The 17,685-nt window shown below is 34.7% G+C and overlaps 1 protein-coding gene across 3 annotated transcripts; it reads right to left on the bottom strand.

The window, feature by feature from the left end:
* Positions 1-4,829: 4,829 nt before the first annotated feature.
* LOC105335536 (cyclin-O) lies at positions 4,830-16,799 on the bottom strand. Of its 3 annotated transcripts, none has more exons than XR_010714756.1 (6): positions 16,563-16,799; positions 11,623-11,913; positions 11,329-11,514; positions 11,046-11,248; positions 5,401-6,092; positions 4,830-5,339 (listed from the first exon to the last, which is right to left on the bottom strand). XR_010714756.1 is itself a non-coding variant. In XM_011439481.4 (5 exons), the coding sequence occupies exons 1-5, from the start codon at positions 16,713-16,715 to the stop codon at positions 5,810-5,812; spliced, it is 1,116 nt and encodes a 371-aa protein (XP_011437783.3). In that variant the 5' UTR covers positions 16,716-16,799; the 3' UTR covers positions 4,830-5,809. The 3 variants fall into 3 exon arrangements, 1 of the variants encoding a protein (XP_011437783.3); XR_010714757.1 differs by having other exon boundaries at positions 4,830-4,945; positions 5,617-6,092; XM_011439481.4 differs by having other exon boundaries at positions 4,830-6,092.
* Between the last annotated feature and the right edge of the window lie 886 nt (positions 16,800-17,685).

Below are 17,685 nucleotides of genomic sequence, written 5' to 3'. Positions count from 1 at the left end.
TAACCCATCATAAGAAGACCTGGTCCCAGACTTATGAAGCAGTCTAATAAAAAAGTCAAAATTTTTACACTCTCTTATTGTCTTTTGATTAAAGAAAATTGAAAAAATGAAATGCTAATAAAATGGTCTCTATATTATATTACGCTGAAATTCTGCTGATATTTACTAATTTTAAGTGTAATTTATGATGTATCATATTTTTTATTAACATTTTTTCAGGCTTGATATCGGGTCCCTCTACCCCTCAAACAATAAAAGTTCAATCCTTTATACTGTCGGACAAAAATAATTACCAAATCTACCTTATTCTATGATCATTTAATGTGATGGACATTCATTGGCAATTGATACCACACCACTTCCACATTTTTAAAAACATTCTGTTAAATTCAACAAAGATATGTTTAATCATTTTTTCATGGAGGTGATCCTTTTGTTTTTTGTTTTTGTTTGTTTGCTTGTTTTTTTTTTTTTTTTTTTTTTTTGGGGGGGAGGGGGGGGGGGTTGAAGTTTGGTCCTACTTCCTGAATTAAAAAATCACTAGTTCAAGTATAAAAAATGAAATGATCAATACATAATACATGCACAGAGAGAGAGAGAGAGAGAGAGAGAGAGAGAGAGAGAGAGAGAGAGAGAGAGAGAGAGAGAGAGAGAGGAGAGATTGTCAATCTGTGGTAAACAATATGTAAAATTACACACCAAAAGAGCCCGGCTCTAAGTATTTCAGTACTTTGAATTTTGTAGTTTTGCCCCTGTTATTATTCATTTGTGTATCTAATGGGCACTCTGCTTGTCTTAATGTCATAGGCGTCGGAACCGGGGGGGGGGGGGGGGCTTAGCCACCCCCCCCCCCCCCCCACACATTTTCTGCAAAGTTAGACCTAAACATTATGAACATAGCATCATAGAGGATTCAGCCCCCCCCCCCACACACTTTTTCCAGCAGTAAAGATAATTGTTCCTACATTTACCTTGAAAGATTGAGAAGTTGGAGTCACAGGCATACTAGTTCCCCCCCCCCCCCCCCCCCCCCCGGATTAGGAATTTCATGATTTGGGAAAAAACATTTTGGTAGGTAAGATTTGTATAGGTAAACCCCAACAACCCCCCCCCCCCCCCCCCCCCCGGATTAGGATTTCCATGATCTGGGGAATTAATTTTTTTTCCCCAATATTTCTAAGAATTAGTCAAGCCCCCCCCCCCCCCCCCACTTTCAATTTGCTTCCGACGCCAGTGAATGTGTAGCACTGGCAAATAAGTTCAATTCAGCCTACATGTATATTCAAATTCCCATTTTCCCATGATTTCTCGTGTTTTAATGGCATTGATTTAAAAAAAAAGAACTGAAATGTGTTGAAGCAATCCTTCAGTTCAGTAAAATATTGTTTGGCTCGCGAATATGTCTGGTTTTTTCCCCATAATATACATGTTACAATGTAAAGCTTATGCCAAACTACAGATTCTGGAGAGTTTCAAAAGTAGAAAAATGTCCAACTTTAAGACAATATATTTGCAATATTATTGAGAGTCCAAAGACAGATTTTTGATATATTGTAAAGATAAATGTCCTTTTATAACTAGAAACAGATTTAGTGAATTTAAAGTGCCAATTTTTGACTTTTAAGCATTTAGAAAATGTATATTTTCACAATTTTACAAAAAGTTGGAAACATGCCAGATTCGTGACCTATCTGCACTTAACAGAAAGAATATATGGGAATTCTCACAAAATGAATTACACAAGTGTACCTTGTTAGTGTTAACTCTAAATGACTTTTTGAATTCATATTTGAACTAAACTCAGAATTCTTAACATTAATTTGGTAAATTATACAAAATTTTATTCTTAAAAGGGTCAAAATGCTATTTTTAGTAACAGTGCTGCAGAACCAAGTTTAGACTGACCAAATCAAAAAAAAATTTGTGGCAAATTAATTCATATAGATGCACATTGTTACACACAAAATATGAAGTTGATCAGAGAACCTTGCTCCCACCACCTTTTGCATGGTTTTCTCGTAGACATGCTCTTTAAAAAATAAAACACAGTTTCATAAATTATTTAAATATATGTACAAAATGATCAGCAGCTATAATGCTTAAAATATCTGATAAGAATTAGTTATCATACTGAAATCGACACATAGATAAACATTGCGTGTAACACTGCATACCTAACAGAGTTATCGTTCGTTATCCGCTAGGGTCCCCGTGAGAAATACTCTTCCGGTCAGGACCGTAGCAATAGACCGTGGCTATTTATAGCCACCGTCTAAAAAATCGTAGAACTACAGAACATAGGCAATCACAGATTACAAATTTCACGGAGACGGAGCATCATCTTTATGAGACTATCTTTAATTTCATATTATATGAAAGTCCTAGCTAATGATCTCGGATATTCATGGATACTGTAGTTTGGTTTGACACAATATCATATGTCATATGATATAAATTGTTTGATAATCAAACGTTAATTTCATATGGGATTGTAAAACACAATTTTAATCAATATAGTAATATAAAATGGGATATTGCACCTAATGATATCATTCAATATTGTGTGATATGATATATCATATGATACAATATAATACTGTAATATATAATGAAACAATATAATATTGTTACAGATGACATTGTATCAAGATATGATATTTTAAAATAAAATGTATCATTGTATTGTATTGTGCTATATAAAATTGTATTTCAATATGTAATACACTATCATAATATAATATTACATAGTATCATATGAAACAATATCATATCACATATATATTACCATAATGTCACATTTGATATCATATTGTATGCTATCTTACGTGATAAAAACTATGATATTGTATCATATGATATTTTTTTGTATGATATTGTATCATACATGATACATCATATGATACAATATATTGTTTTCCCTCGGACTGAAATGTCACACTTTCATTGGATTAAACATGGCACGTGATTGCCTCATATATCTCTATGTAGGTTCTTTGAGGATTTATATTAGGCAATATGGCCGTCATTGGCAGCCGCCTCACCTACTCATCTCGATATATCATATTATTAAACACAGAAATCGTGTTCAGTAAGTCCTTAAAATATTTAGAGTAGTTGCCCTTTGGAATTATTTTTAAATTAGAGTAGTTGCCCTTTGAATATTGACATCACATTGTTATGTCTGGAGCAGAGCAAAATGGCAGCGTCGAAATTTGCTCAAATCTCTACAGAGGTTTAAAATTGAATAGCAACAAAACATTGTACATGTAAGTAATATGGGTGAAGCGAAGATTTTTTAAGTGTATTTGAAAGGTGATATTGATAATTTTTAAGAGTTTAATTGAGTTTAACTGGACGAGATGTAAGGCATCTTGTACATGGCTTTGCGTATATCACCGCTATTTGTGAATGAATATGTAGCTTGATAGTCCTCGGAAAAACAAAACACTTATCAGGTTAGATACTGACTCACTACGGAAATATATTGGGTTCGCCTCGCCATCTATGAGATTGATCAACCCAATATATTTCCGTAGCGAGTCAGTAACTAACCTAATAAGTAATAATGTGATACAACAGTGTTTCTTGTCATATAACACAATATCATATTATACAATAAAATGTAATAAAATTATATATTATGTAAAACAATATCATATGAAACAATATTATATTGTACATTATCATATGATACAATTTTATGTGGTACAATAATACATTTTATTATACAATATAATATTATACCGTATTGAATCATATGATACAATATAATATATAATACAATATTGCATCATATAATACAATTTTATTTTACAATATTATGTGAAACAATACTTTATTGTATTTTACAAAATCATATTTCACAATATTGTATCAAAATTAACAATATTATATATAACTTTAACCAAAAACTTTAACAACCTCATCAGCATCCGAATCCAATGGTTCAGATTCAGCATTCAAGCGTGTCATGTCCATCAGTATTATAAGATGCACCATACATGCAAGTTTGGTGAAGATAGGACACGTAATAACTAAAACATAATCATAAGAGGGCACCTGCTCAAATAACTTTAACCAGCTCCAGAAATCTAACCTCGTTCCGCATCCAAAACCTTATAGCTCAGATTCAGCATTCAAGCCTGTCTGATGCATCAGTATCATAGGACGCACCATCCATGCAATATAGGTGATGTTAAGACCAATAGTAACATACAAATGGCTAACAAAGGGCACCTGTACCAAAAACTTTAATCTGCTACAAAACCTTAACCTCCTTTAGCATCTAAAACCTATGGCTCAGATTCAACATCCAAGTCTTTCAAGTTCACAAGTAGGTCCAGATGCATCATCCATGCAAGTTTGATGAAGATAGGACAAGTAATAACTTAGATACAGGACCTGCAACGAAAACCTTAACCAGTTCCAAGCGCCGACCCCGGGGGTATAGTATAAGCTTCCCCTGAATTCGTCTCGGTGAGCTAAAAATCAACTTTTGTTGTTATTGGCCTAATAATGTCAAGTAAAGCTAATATAGCTCAAATAAGAGCTTTAAAACCTGGGAGCTTATGGGGGACATGCCCCTTGGGTCCCCACTAGGGCTTTATCCTGGACCCATCGGAGGCCTTAAAACGGCCTTGAAACCGCCGGTCTTTTAGGCTCCCATTTCGATAAATCCTGGATCAACCACTAAATTGTGCAAGTGACAATGTTGTGGCATTAACGGAATTTTAAGACCTTTTATCAAGCAAACTGCCTTTTTTTAGTAAACAAGCGCCTGTGCTCTCGTGCATTATCAGATATACACACAGTGATAAGAAATACCCACACTCGTTTACATAAAGTTTTATTGTAATGTTATCGTCTGGTATGGGACAAAAATGAAACGCAGTCACGTGATCTGTGGTTTACAAATCAAATTTCTGTTCCTTTTCAGAGGGTTTTCCTGTAATAATAACTGTAGAATGTAAGAATGAAAATGTGTCATTAATGATAACAAGACTTCTAATTATTACATAAAATGTGACATCACATCGTAACGAGAAAAAAATAGAACTTTGTAATACAGCATTGTCCATGCAAAAAGTGTGTGCAATATAGCGTATACAGTCAGAGGTTATATGATTAACCATATCATGTAGCACAATCCTTTAGTAATATAGCACTGTACAAACATAACTTACGTAATATAGGACTGTACAACCATGTAAACAGAATAAGGTATTGTACAACCAGAACTGTGCAATTAGAAATCTTAGAAAATACAGCATTATACAACCTGGTCTTTGTTACAAGACATCACTGAACCAGACAGATCTTGTAATACAGCATTATACAACCTGGTCTATATTACAAGACATCACTGAACCAGATAAATCTTGTAATACAGCATTGTACAACCTGGTCTATGTTACAAGACATCACTGAACCAGACAAATCTTGTAATACAGCATTATAATACAAAATATCTTATGCTGTACAGATAACCAATGTAAATAACAGCATTGTACAACTTTATATCATAATAGTAAGTCATTTGACATCAGTGCAACAATGTCAAGTCTCTTATATTGAATAATAATTTCTGAATTTTTTGTAACAAAATATTGAATTTACCAAATATTCCTCAAAACTAAGTAGGACTGTGTCAACCCACCATCTTAAACATAACGCACTTTGATGAACTGAACAATGATCGCAAACCTATGACGGATAAAAGAATGTAATAACGATCAAGTTCCTGTGGTTTTCATAAGGTTGATACAAAAAGATATGTTATTTTCTTCCATCAACTGACGCCGGGATGACGTCACTCCTGGCTATACATGTTGGAGTAATGATCACAGATGTTTACAATCTCGGGAAAACTCTGCTGCAGATTCTCCGAGAACATTTTCACCTCACGGAAGACATGTTGGAAATCCTTGCGCGTAAAGAAAAGGCCGGGCGGCAGGAAGTTACCGTCATCCGTGTTCACGTGCTCCAGTGCGGACTTCCACATACAGAGGGCCAGCATGGAGGGGCGGATTTGACTCAGTTCGTAATCCTGGAGGGAGAGCTCGAGCAGACACCGCGCCATGGACCGCGCCTGTCTAATGACGAAAGCATGGCGTCATACAAATGTTCATTAACAGAGTGTACATACCTGTAAGTACTGACTAAAACGTTTATAAACATGCAAATTTTGAAGATGAAAGGTCATACACGTACAGATTCTATGCATGAAGTTAAATCAGTTCATTTCCACAAGTACATTTATATTCATCCGCACAGTACATTCTACTCTACTTCTTTGGAATACAAGAGCTGATCAGTTGGATAAATTATCGCTGCAAGTCTGAAGCTCCCAATCTGAAAGAATTCGGAATGACGACCTGGGAGCTATACAGTTCCATGCGCGCTAAAAAAAAATTGCAATTAATGGCGCACAAAAAATCGCGCTAGTTTTGGGCTAATTGACCTTATTTCCTAATAAAACTCAATACAAATTTTTTGATTCGAACAAATCCCTCGGACATTTTTACAACAGATATCGCCTCTTTACTTGCCTCTAATATTCTTTTAAACACCATCACCAGCCCCGTAAAGTTAAGAAGTGCAGTTTGTTTACATTTAAAATTGATCTGTTTGTGAATTTAACATGCTTCATTTTGCGAGGTCAGTTAGTGTGTTTAAGAGAAAGTCTGAAGTAAGGTGACAATATATGTACCGTAGTAAATTGCCTGAAGAATTTAATGGTTCTAGTTTTTTCCACAGAATTTGGAAATTAGGTTGAGCAGTCCAAAACTGGCGCAATTTGGTCCGCTGTATAAATACAAAATTTTATTACATACGGAACTGAAGCTCCCAGGTCGTCCTTCCGATTTTTTTCAGACCGGGTATCTTGTAAGTTTAAACTTCATTCCCTGTGAACAATTATTGATCAGTACAATTTTGCAACCCTCTGCACGGCGCATCTTATTATAAACAGACTAAAAATATTTCCAATTGGGTTCGGTATTTTTGTACTACTCATAAATTTTAAACTTTAACAAAATTACAATTTATTCAATGCAATTATTTTATTAAAATTAATAATTATTCATGGTCCATAAATATACATACTATAAACAAAACACGTGCAGGGCTCGCAAAGATTCTCCTGGGCCGGTTTGTTAATAGAAATATGTTTTTCTACTTCTCGCAGGCAATAATTGTTCAAAGTTTTTAAAATAACCATAATTATTATTTTGTATCTGTTTTGTTTTTTCTTTTTTAAATTTCATCACAGGAGTTGCTACAAACTCAATTAATTCTGTAAGTGAGGCCCCTTAAGGGTTATTTGAAATATTTATGTCTGTTCATGTTAAAATGAACTGAATTGGTAAACCATTTTTATTTTCTCGAGGAATGATGATGTGTTGCGTTTAGAGATCCCGTTTCACCTCTTATACCATGATGGCCGTCGTCGTGCGAAGATCTTGTAGTTTTCAGTGTCAATTACTAATTACTGTCAATCAAAATCCACGTGGTAGAAATAAAAGATAAAAGATTTTTCGGATTGTACTATCCTCGAATTTCCAGAAGCTCATAAATACATTTATTATAGTCTGTCCCAAGATATTTATGCTGCATATTTGAACGATTTTTAATAAAAATACACATACCTGTGACTGAAGTGCAATTAAATCGATGAAAGGGAAAATTCCCAAGATTTTGAAAAGGCTTTTGACTCGGTATCATGGTCTTTTCTTTATAAGGTGCTGCACTTTTTTGGATTTGGAAACAATATTATAAAATGGGTAAAAATTTTAAATACAAATTTTAAAGCTTCAATCCTTCAAAGCGGCTTTCTATCGCAGCAGTTTGAAATACAGAGAGGTTGTCGTCAGGGTGATCCCGTAGCCCCATATCTTTTTATTCTCTGTGCAGAAATCTTAGCTATACTTATAAAACAAAATAAGGATATAAGAGGTATTTTTGTCTATGATAGGGAACACAAAATTTCCCAATATGCTGATGATACGTCACTTATCCTTGATGGTTCAGCTTCATCCTTGTTTAATGCTCTTGAAACTTTAGAATTATTCTCAAAAATTTCTGGTCTGCAAGTTAATAGCTCAAAAACTAAAATTGTATGGTTTGGATCAAAAAAATTCTCTTCTGAAGTTTTCCATCATTCTAGATGGAAACTAGATTGGGGGGCCACTGAATTTGTACTATTAGGTATTCATTTTTCAGTGGACTTAGAAAAAATTCCAGATTTAAATTATGACATTCAAATTCCCAAAATTATTGCTTTGATTCAACAATGGGAAAGAAGAATTCTAACTCCCATTGGAAGAATTACAGTACTTAAGAGTCTTATTGTACCTAAATTAAACCATTTACTCATTTCCCTACCGAATCCTAAGAAAGATACAATTACATTTTTGAATAATGAGTTTTTTAGATTTGTTTGGAAATCCAAGTGTGACAAAGTCAAACGTTCAATTGTGACCCAAAACTTTTGCATTGGAGGTTTGAAAATGTTAAATTTTAAAAATTTTATAATTTCGCTTAAATGTTCTTGGATCAAAAGAGTGGTGCAAGGGGGACAATCATGGATGAGCATTTTTAAAGCTATCTTTGGTGACATAGGGGTTGGTTTGTTAGAGTTTGGTGATAATTTTATTAAAAAACTTATAGAACAATGCAATAATATATTTTGGAGAGATGTCTTTGATGCTTGGCTTAATGTTATGAACGTACACTCTAACCAAATTTGTGATTCTAACAATAATATAATATTTTCTCCAATATGGCATAACTCAAACATCAAAGTAGAGAAGAAGTCTATGTTTTATAAAGAATGGTACAAAAAAGGTGTAAAAATTGTTAAAGACTTTTTACATGATGATGGGTCATTTTTATCAAAATCTGAAATTGAAAAAAGATTTCATTTGAACAAAGTATGTTTTATGCAATATAACAGCATAATTAGTGCTGTTCGAAAGTTTGTTAAAGACTCAAATTTTTCAAAGGAGAACTATGTCAATTTTGTTGGTCCTTTTCTACCCTTTTACTGTGTTGAATTACTTTTGTACAAGAAATGCACTAAACCTATTTATAATTTAATCAATACAAATGTCCAATGTATTATTCCAAACTCAATCATTCGATGGAATTCAAAAATTGTCATGAGAGGCTACTCCGAACTAATTTTACAGGATATTTTCAAAGTATGTTTCAAAGTTACAACAGATACTACTGTACAGTGGCTACAATATAGAACTCTACATAGAATTCTTCCTGTAAAATCGTATCTAAAAAAGATAAAAATAGTTGATAATGATATATGTTCTTTTTGTAATAATGAAGTTGAAACTATTGAACATGTATTCACATCCTGTTCCTTTGCTTTAGATTTATGGAGTAGTTTAAGTATGCATATATATCATGCTGTTTCAAAAAGAGTTGGCTTTAATGAGTATAACATATTATTTGGAGAGACTCCTCCTTCTAATTCTAACTTAGTCATCAACTTTTTGATCCTGTATACTAAACAATATATTTTTCAATGTCTGTACAACAAAAAAGTTCCAATATTTGCAGGTCTACTATGTCACTTAAACTTTAGATATGAAATAGAAAAATGTGTTGCTATAAGAAACTCTTCTTATGATAAACATAATGATAGATGGTTTGAATGGAAAAATCTTTTTCTTAATATTTAACTTCAAGAGCTTTATTCATTTCAGTTTATGCAAAATTGTATCAACTTGAATAGTTTTCAAAAATTATGAGATCATGACTTGTATGTATGTGTGTATGAATGTGTTATATGTACAGTGTATTATAAAATGAAAAACTGCAAATAAAAAAAAAAAAAAAAAAAAAAAAAAATTCCCAAGATAACTTCATTCACACATTATCATTTTTCCCTCGTAAAAATTCACAGGAACGAAAACAGATTTCCTACGGAGATTTATAATGGGGAATGTTGACATCTTTTCTCCATTCGGAAATACTCGGGACCCCTCGCGCAATTTTTCAACGTTATCATCCGGGCGTCTTCATCTCCTTGGCAATGGAAAAACCTCGTAGACTTTTTATTTTTAGCCGTGTACTGATACCCGACAAGCTAGAGGGGGCGTTTCAAAGGGGAAATCTTGGGATTTTTTCATACTATTGAATGAACATCGTCTGAACCAAGAGGTATTCATAAATATTGAATAATTTAAGAAAATATGCGGCAAAAATATCTTGGGACAGACTATAGGTATGTAAAATGGATGTACTTCAACTGTCACAATCAACGTTATTTCTTATTTCCTAACGATACAATGGGTAAATATGAAGTATAACACACGAGTTTCAGCTGCACTGTCTCTAGAGGTCCCAGTACTCAGTGTGGGCAGGCATACATGAAAACTTTAACCGAAATTCAAAGAGAAAAGTCACGATTTACAAAAATGAGAAGCAATTCAGTGAATTTGAAACATGCATTTCAATTTTAAAAACCGATTGTTTTATCAAATCAAATTCGGGAGTATAAAGCCAGAAAATAAAACTAAAACGTGGACTGTCACGAGCCTTGTTATTTTCCAAAATGTTTAAAGGTCGGATACCTGTACTTTTTAATTTGCTAGTCAGTGGAAACAGGTTCTTATCCATTGAATGAATCGTGATGAAAAAGACTCTGTAGAGCATGACTTTTATTATTAGTACTGTTCATTTACTTATCTACTACAAAGGCCGACGATTGCTACACCAACAAATTTCAATTTAATTTTATTTAAATCCTCGAAATAAGACATATTTCTGAAAGGTTTATCACAGAAAATGTATACATTCATGTAAAACAAAACCAAATTCCAAGACAACGGAAATAAATCCCTTTCAAAATAAAGAAACATTTTAGAAATAGAAGAAATGACTTGCGGCTGCCACTGTTGGTTTTTTTGTTTTTGTTTTTTGTTTTAGTACGCTTCCATGAACATGTTGGGGTTTGTTTTACACACAGATGATTCCGGTGTTATATTATGTTATATTATAGTTCAGTTTGCTTTCACGTTTACACGTACCTGAGACGGTCAGCGTGGAAGCCAGAGTAGTTACTGATAACACAAGACGAAAAGTATTCAAGGAAAAACTGGGAGGTGGGAACCAGCAAATCAAACCGCAGGGCATTCAAAATGACCCTTTCTAATTGTTTTACTTGGTCACGTGAGTAAATGTCGTCACATCCGCTCAATAGATCCTTTATTTCTGGAGGATGTATTTCTTCCTGTAAAATATTTTTGAAAAAGACTTAACGAGCAAATACCTTCGTTTCGTGCAACATGAATAAAAAAGTAGTGTACGCACTGATTTACAGGCGATCAATAGCGAGGTTATTCCGAGTAGCTGCAGGTAGTCTCGCGAGGCTTGCATGAGATCTAGCACTCTATCTACCACATTAACTGCCACAAACAGCGTGTCTTGCCAAAGGTTCAGTTGATGATGAACTCCAGTCAACCAACTGATCAAAAGCCCGCGAATGCCAGGAGTGACCTTTCAACAAATCAATCAAAAATTATAAATCAATACCTAAATGAATACTCTCTCTCTCTCTCTCTCTCTCTCTCTCTCTCTCTCTCTCTCTCTCTCTCTCTGTCTCACCTCGGGTTGGTTGTCTAGGCATGACGTCACTTGGTATTTGTATTCAATACTCAGACGGTGTTGATAAATATGGTCCAGGTGTTCCTCAAAGCCAGAGTGATCCGCAGTATGAATTGAACAAGGTCTGAACTGAAAGCTGCCGAGGTGTTCCGGGGTGAGACAGAGCGAGTCCACGCGCCAGTCCAGCACGCTCTCCAGGCATTGCAGGTGGATCCCGTCGGTAAAGCCGGAGTCCGTCAGGGAGGGGACCAGGGTGTCCGTGTCGGTGGGGGTACACGGGCCGCTTACCACCTAAAAAAACCAAGAAAATAATGTAGTTTTACGATCATAAGAAATTCTCGGGATTTAATATCAATCCGGGGTCCGTCAGGGAGGTTGACCAGGGTTTCCTAGCTGTTTGTTGGGATACATGGGCCGTGGGGGTTTTTTTGTTACGTAACACGAAACCTACCGAGACCAAGCTCTCTCTCTCTCTCTCCTCTCTCTCCCTCTCTCTCTCTCTTAATGTATATGCCCCCCTGAGAGCCCTTGATTGGTTAATAAACACATAGGTGCTTGAGGACAGGACCGACTCTCCCCCCCCCCCCCCCCCCCCTTTCCACATCCCCACACCCCCCAATTATAAAGACCCCGGGACTTTACTCTTTTTTTAAATTAAATTATCCTTTTTTGACATATTTCTAATCTAATTTATTCATTCATTGCCCAAAATTACCTAAAACAAACATTTTATAAAAATCAGACCCTCTGTGTATTATATAATACAAGAAGGCTGCTAAAGGGTTTATCGCAAGGAAGATAACTCGTAACATCAACTTTTTTTTATTTTCTCTTTTATGTCTTCCATTGTAATACATTCAGTATGAGTGCCTTCTTTTAGATTTTCCAGTACCCAAAACGATAAAAAAAAGTTTTCAATTCTTCGCGGATTGATTAGAATTCATACTTCTAATGAATTGTACTTTTTTTCGAGTTTGCCATGCAATTTCTCTGTTTAAGGGCAGAGTTATCTTCCTTGGGATAAACCCTCACTTTCGTTGATTCTAGATGGATCGGTTCAAAACTTGCAACTTGTCGGTGTAAGTTGTCCTAATTTACCCAATGAATGTATTTACACGGGCATGGCATGCACATATATAAATTAGATTAGAAATATGTCATAAAAGGATAATTTCATACGAAAAATGAATAAAGTCCCGGGGGTCTAAATACTGCACTGCATTGCTGAGGCAATATTTTATACCTGTGTGGAAAATCTTTACAAATTATATTAGATCATATAGATGAGTAACAGATAGAGAGCTAGTCTCCGTTACTCGGCGAGAGTTGACCCAATGAAATTGTAGGATTTTCGTGCACTGCGCTCTTCTAAGAAATGAATTTTAATGGCTTTTTTTTAAACGTTACGGAAATTCTCAATCTATTCTTAGTACTTTTGTCATGCACGAGTTATTTGGTGCTCAGTGTATTTTTGATTATTGCGACGTATTATCACAAGAGTATTAGGAGCTATAAGTATCCCATCCCTATGGTGGCATAGATCTGCCACCACTTGTCAGATAATTATGTCGACTTGTCAGATAATTATGTCGACTTGTCAGATCTTGATGTCGACTTGTTAGATAATCATGTTCACTTGTCAATTCTTTAAGTCGACTTGTCACTTATTCACGTGTTGCTTTAACCTTTCCACGCCCAATTTGTGCCATCCATTTGAAATAATATTTTCTGACAAGTCGACATAATCATCTTTTAAGTCGATATAATTATTTGACAACACGACACAATTATTTGACAAGACGACATAACATCTGACAAGTCAACATCATTATCTGACAAGTCGACTTACAATATGAATGATAGTTTTCTTTAAACTAGTTGCCTTATAAATATTTTTTCTGTCATATAATTATGTTAACTTGTCAGATCTTTATGTCGACTTGACAGATAATTATGTTAACTTGTCAGATCTTTATGTCGACTTGTCAGATGATTATGTAAACTTGTCAGATATTTATGTCGACCTATTATACAATTATTTAATGCTTGAGCAGTCAATAGACCATAATATTTTTCCCGAGGTGCAGGGAACAGCTCAGTATGATCTATTGCCCGAGGCCAACGGCCGAGGGCAATAGATCATACTGAGCTGTTCCCTGCACCAAGGGAAAAAAATTCTGGTCTATTGACTGTTCAAGCATTAGATAATTGTTTTATTACCTAATTCCTATTTTAGTTTTCGGGGTTTACAATTTGCATATTGCAGATGGTTTTCGTGCCATTATGCTATATACTAAGATTTTTTTTTCATCTTTTACATGCACAAAACCTATTACATGCATTACAACATCTCAATTTAATATTAGTTTACACAAAGAAGGGGGAGTCTTCAACCCATTAGATTTTAAATAGACTTTTACCTTATATGAGGCTTTAAAACTGTTGATTATTTGATACTCAATTTTGATAACATTGAATTTGGTTTCACCAAGTACTAAAAACAGCGTCTATGTAAAGGAATATACATTCCCTGAGAACTATCCACCCCTGCGAATGTGTTCGGAATGTTTTCTTTATCGTTGCTAAGTATGTAATAAATCCAGAGGTGCTCGAATGAAAGTTCACGAGACTTCACCGAGATTTGTTCAGTTCCTGTGAAATTTCTAGCGGGAGTATAAGTGTTCGGATAATATTCTCAAAATACCTAAGTACTGGTCGATTTTCATATCATATTCTACTTTGATTTAAGTTAAAACATCAACATCTTTTAAGATGTATGTCTTTTTTCACAATCTAGCGGTTTTTTGAATTAAACGATGATATTCAGAACAGAGTTATCGTTCGTGTTCAACCACGTGTAGAGTGATTTATAATATAAACATTAGGTTGCTTAATAAAATCATAGCCATGTTTGATGCTTGTGGTGTGCAATACCAATTTTTAAAAAATTTAATGGGTGAATGTTTTGCATAAAAACTTAGTGTATCAAGCCATTTTCAAGGAACATTCTGCATAAAATAGTACAGTTTGTTTCATTATTGATGTTATTACTAGGTCAGGCGCGGATCGAAAATTCATTCTTAGAGGGGATCTCTACTACGCATGTTAATTGTCGCAACAGCAGAAAAAACTATTTTTTGTATTGTCACATTTATTTCTAGAACACATTTTATCCACCAATTAATGAAGATAAAGTGTAAAATCAATAAACATCTAGAATTTATATTTGACTACAAGTACCTAGATTCTCTAAAATAGACTATAAACACGAGGCACGATTTTTACTGCGAAACAGAAAGGGTCAATTAAAACCACGTGGTCTAAAATTTAAATGACAATAACACTCGCAGGGGTGTATCGAAAGGATGTAACATTAACATACCCGCGTTCTGAAATACGTTGCCGGTCCAATAGATCGCAGTCTATTGACCGGCGGTCTAATAGATCGCAGTCTATTGACCGGCAGTTCAAAATAGACGCAAATATTTAATTTGTAATAAAACAACAAAATCCCTTTGATTAGGTAATAAATGATATTTTGATGACAAGTAAATGGCAGTTAGTGGCACTAACACGCTTTGACACCAAAATATTGAGTTTCTAGTCACTATGGTTATTTTCTGACAAGTCAACATAAAGATCTGACAAGTTGACATAAATATCTGACAAGTCGACATTATCAAATGAGAAGTTGACATAATTATCTTACAAGTGGTGGCAGATCTATGCCACCATACATCCCTGCCAATTCTATATACTGTTTATTGTACAAGTTGTACATGCTTATTTATACGTATATAAAATGTATTTTTTGTGCTTTGCGATTTGATCTAGTATTTCACTCATTTGTAACGTAATTCATCTAATTACATTTAATACGATCTTGTAACGAACGCATATACATATGCAATTCGTTATGTGTATGAACAAATTAGATAAGAAAAAATATTTTCAGGATTAAACGCGGGGGAAAATAACAGAATATATTATTAACTATTAACATTTCACAGTTTTGGCTATGATAAAACGACAAACTGAATTTGAAACGTATATAGTCAAATACAGTTCACCAATGACGCGAAGTCAAAAATTTAACATTTCACAAAACAATAGCCGAAATAAACCTAAATATAAGTAACGAGTAACCATTCTTTGAATATAATTACACATGGAGATAAGTCCCTATTTCTTTAATAATTCTCACTACTCTAAGTCGACGGAAATGTCACCCCCCCCCCCCCCTTCTAACGAATCTCATTAAAATAAGACTTGTACAATACGACGTCCTTTATAAAAAAAAATCATAAAAATTAGATTACCTGAAATCAAACTAGGTACATTAAATTAAATTGTCATATACACTGATTTGTAGAATCTAAATTCTAAAAATTTTATATGCTATAATGTAATAGAGCGTGCGTATCTCAGAAAAGTGTCTAATTTCATCTAGACTGCCCTCGTTCTAAATAAAATGGATCATTTCAGAAGGTCCAATTCCCATCCCATCATCCCAAACCCGAAAGTTCAATTTTTGGCATCTTATCAAACACTGAATCCTCCGTGCTTGCTGTGACTCTGTGAGTCCGTCAGCTGATTTTACCGGGACTGTATAAACACACAGCGACGGCGAGTAGGGCTAGCTCCTGCGCCGTTGTGTGGCCTTTCTCTGAACAGTTTTTAAACAAAAATAGTTTGCCTTTGAAACACGAACGTGTCATGGATTTCGTGACCACTTTTCAATTTCTCAATCTAATCTACGACAAAGTGTTGTAACAAAGTCCTATTTACATCTATTGGAGAGAGAGAGAGAGAGAGAGAGAGAGAGAGAGAGAGATTTACGTATGTATTGATATGCATCATTTATCTGAACCTGTTTATTTTATGCTCGTTTCCAATATTGCGTTTGACCTATTCTAGTTCGGAATCAGCTGATTTCTAACCTGTTCCTCTCCGTAGATATCTAATGAGACGTCATCATCGTCTTCCGTGAGCTCCTGTTTAATCAGCAGACACTCCGGCGACAGAGAGGGACTGTACTGGGTCCCCCCTCCGCTGTCCCTCCCCATACTGCCGGGGGCTCGAGTTTGGTTCATCACTTTACACTAAATTACAGCATTCTCAGCTATGGTATGGACGCAACGTAAACAGTCGGGTACTGGACGAGTCCATATCAGCAGGGGTGACAACTTTGTCTTAGGATGGGCCCGATGTGGACTAGCCAATTTCTGGCCAACGTTCGTGTGTACTTTGGTTCATTGTGTTAAAACTTCGTTCGAAAAACAATAAGCTCAGGACGGGAAATGCGAGATTTTTTCCACGAAGAAAGAATACAAAGCTCAGTGCCGTTTCGATTTGTCATAAGTTCAGTTCAGGTCATTCGTGAAATTGTCAGCAATGAAGCTTTTTGGCGCCACACAACTGATATATCAGAAGTTTCACTCTTTACACAATTCAATGACCGATACAGGCTTCTAATTGTTTTATTTGGCTTTTTGGTATGTTTTTCTTTAGAAAATTGGGTAATAGGTTTAAGCGCACTTAATATATACGATTTGACCTGAAATATAGCCTATTGCAAACATCAGACATTTTCAATATTATATGTATTTAGTTTAAATTTATTCAAAGAAACGGAAATTACACAATTACCATGCTCTAAGAGAGTCTTAATTATCTTACACGACATCATTAAAAAAGACACCATTATAAATTCAGTACAGTGTATCCAGGTTTCGAAAATCATATTGCTGAGGTTATTTTAAGTAACAGGTACTCTCCGTCTAAACACTGTAGGCGAAATAATGGGAAAAGGCGCTATACCTCTTTGTTGACTTCCAAAGAACTTATTTCACAGCTATATTAAATATATTTTTAATTAATGCCACGTAATATATTTATATAAAAATGTATGTCAAGGAAAACAATTTTTAATATTTCTTATAAGACACATATTTACATGAAGATAAATGCATTGAGATCTTGATGCCCATGGAACGGACACCAATGCTTAAAAAGATTGTCCATCTAACGATACAAGACGAACGCACCCACAGACGAACACAC

The sequence above is a fragment of the Magallana gigas genome, chromosome 6, assembly GCF_963853765.1.
Source record: "Magallana gigas chromosome 6, xbMagGiga1.1, whole genome shotgun sequence".
Classification (NCBI taxonomy): Eukaryota; Metazoa; Mollusca; class Bivalvia; order Ostreida; family Ostreidae; genus Magallana; species Magallana gigas.
The sequence above is the reverse complement of the archived record's forward strand: the minus strand, read 5'-3'. Positions and strand labels throughout refer to the sequence as shown.

Bases quoted from the DNA above. Each gene is read 5' to 3' on its own strand.
- LOC105335536 (XM_011439481.4), bottom strand. From the start codon at position 16,715: ATGAACCAAACTCGAGCCCCCGGCAGTATGGGGAGGGACAGCGGAGGG. The intron at 11,914-16,562 runs GTTAGAAATCAG...TGGTTTTTTTAG, and splicing joins ATATCTACGGAGAGGAACAG to GTGGTAAGCGGCCCGTGTAC. The intron at 6,093-11,045 runs GTACGTGTAAAC...TTTCGTCATTAG, and splicing joins TTCCACGCTGACCGTCTCAG to ACAGGCGCGGTCCATGGCGC.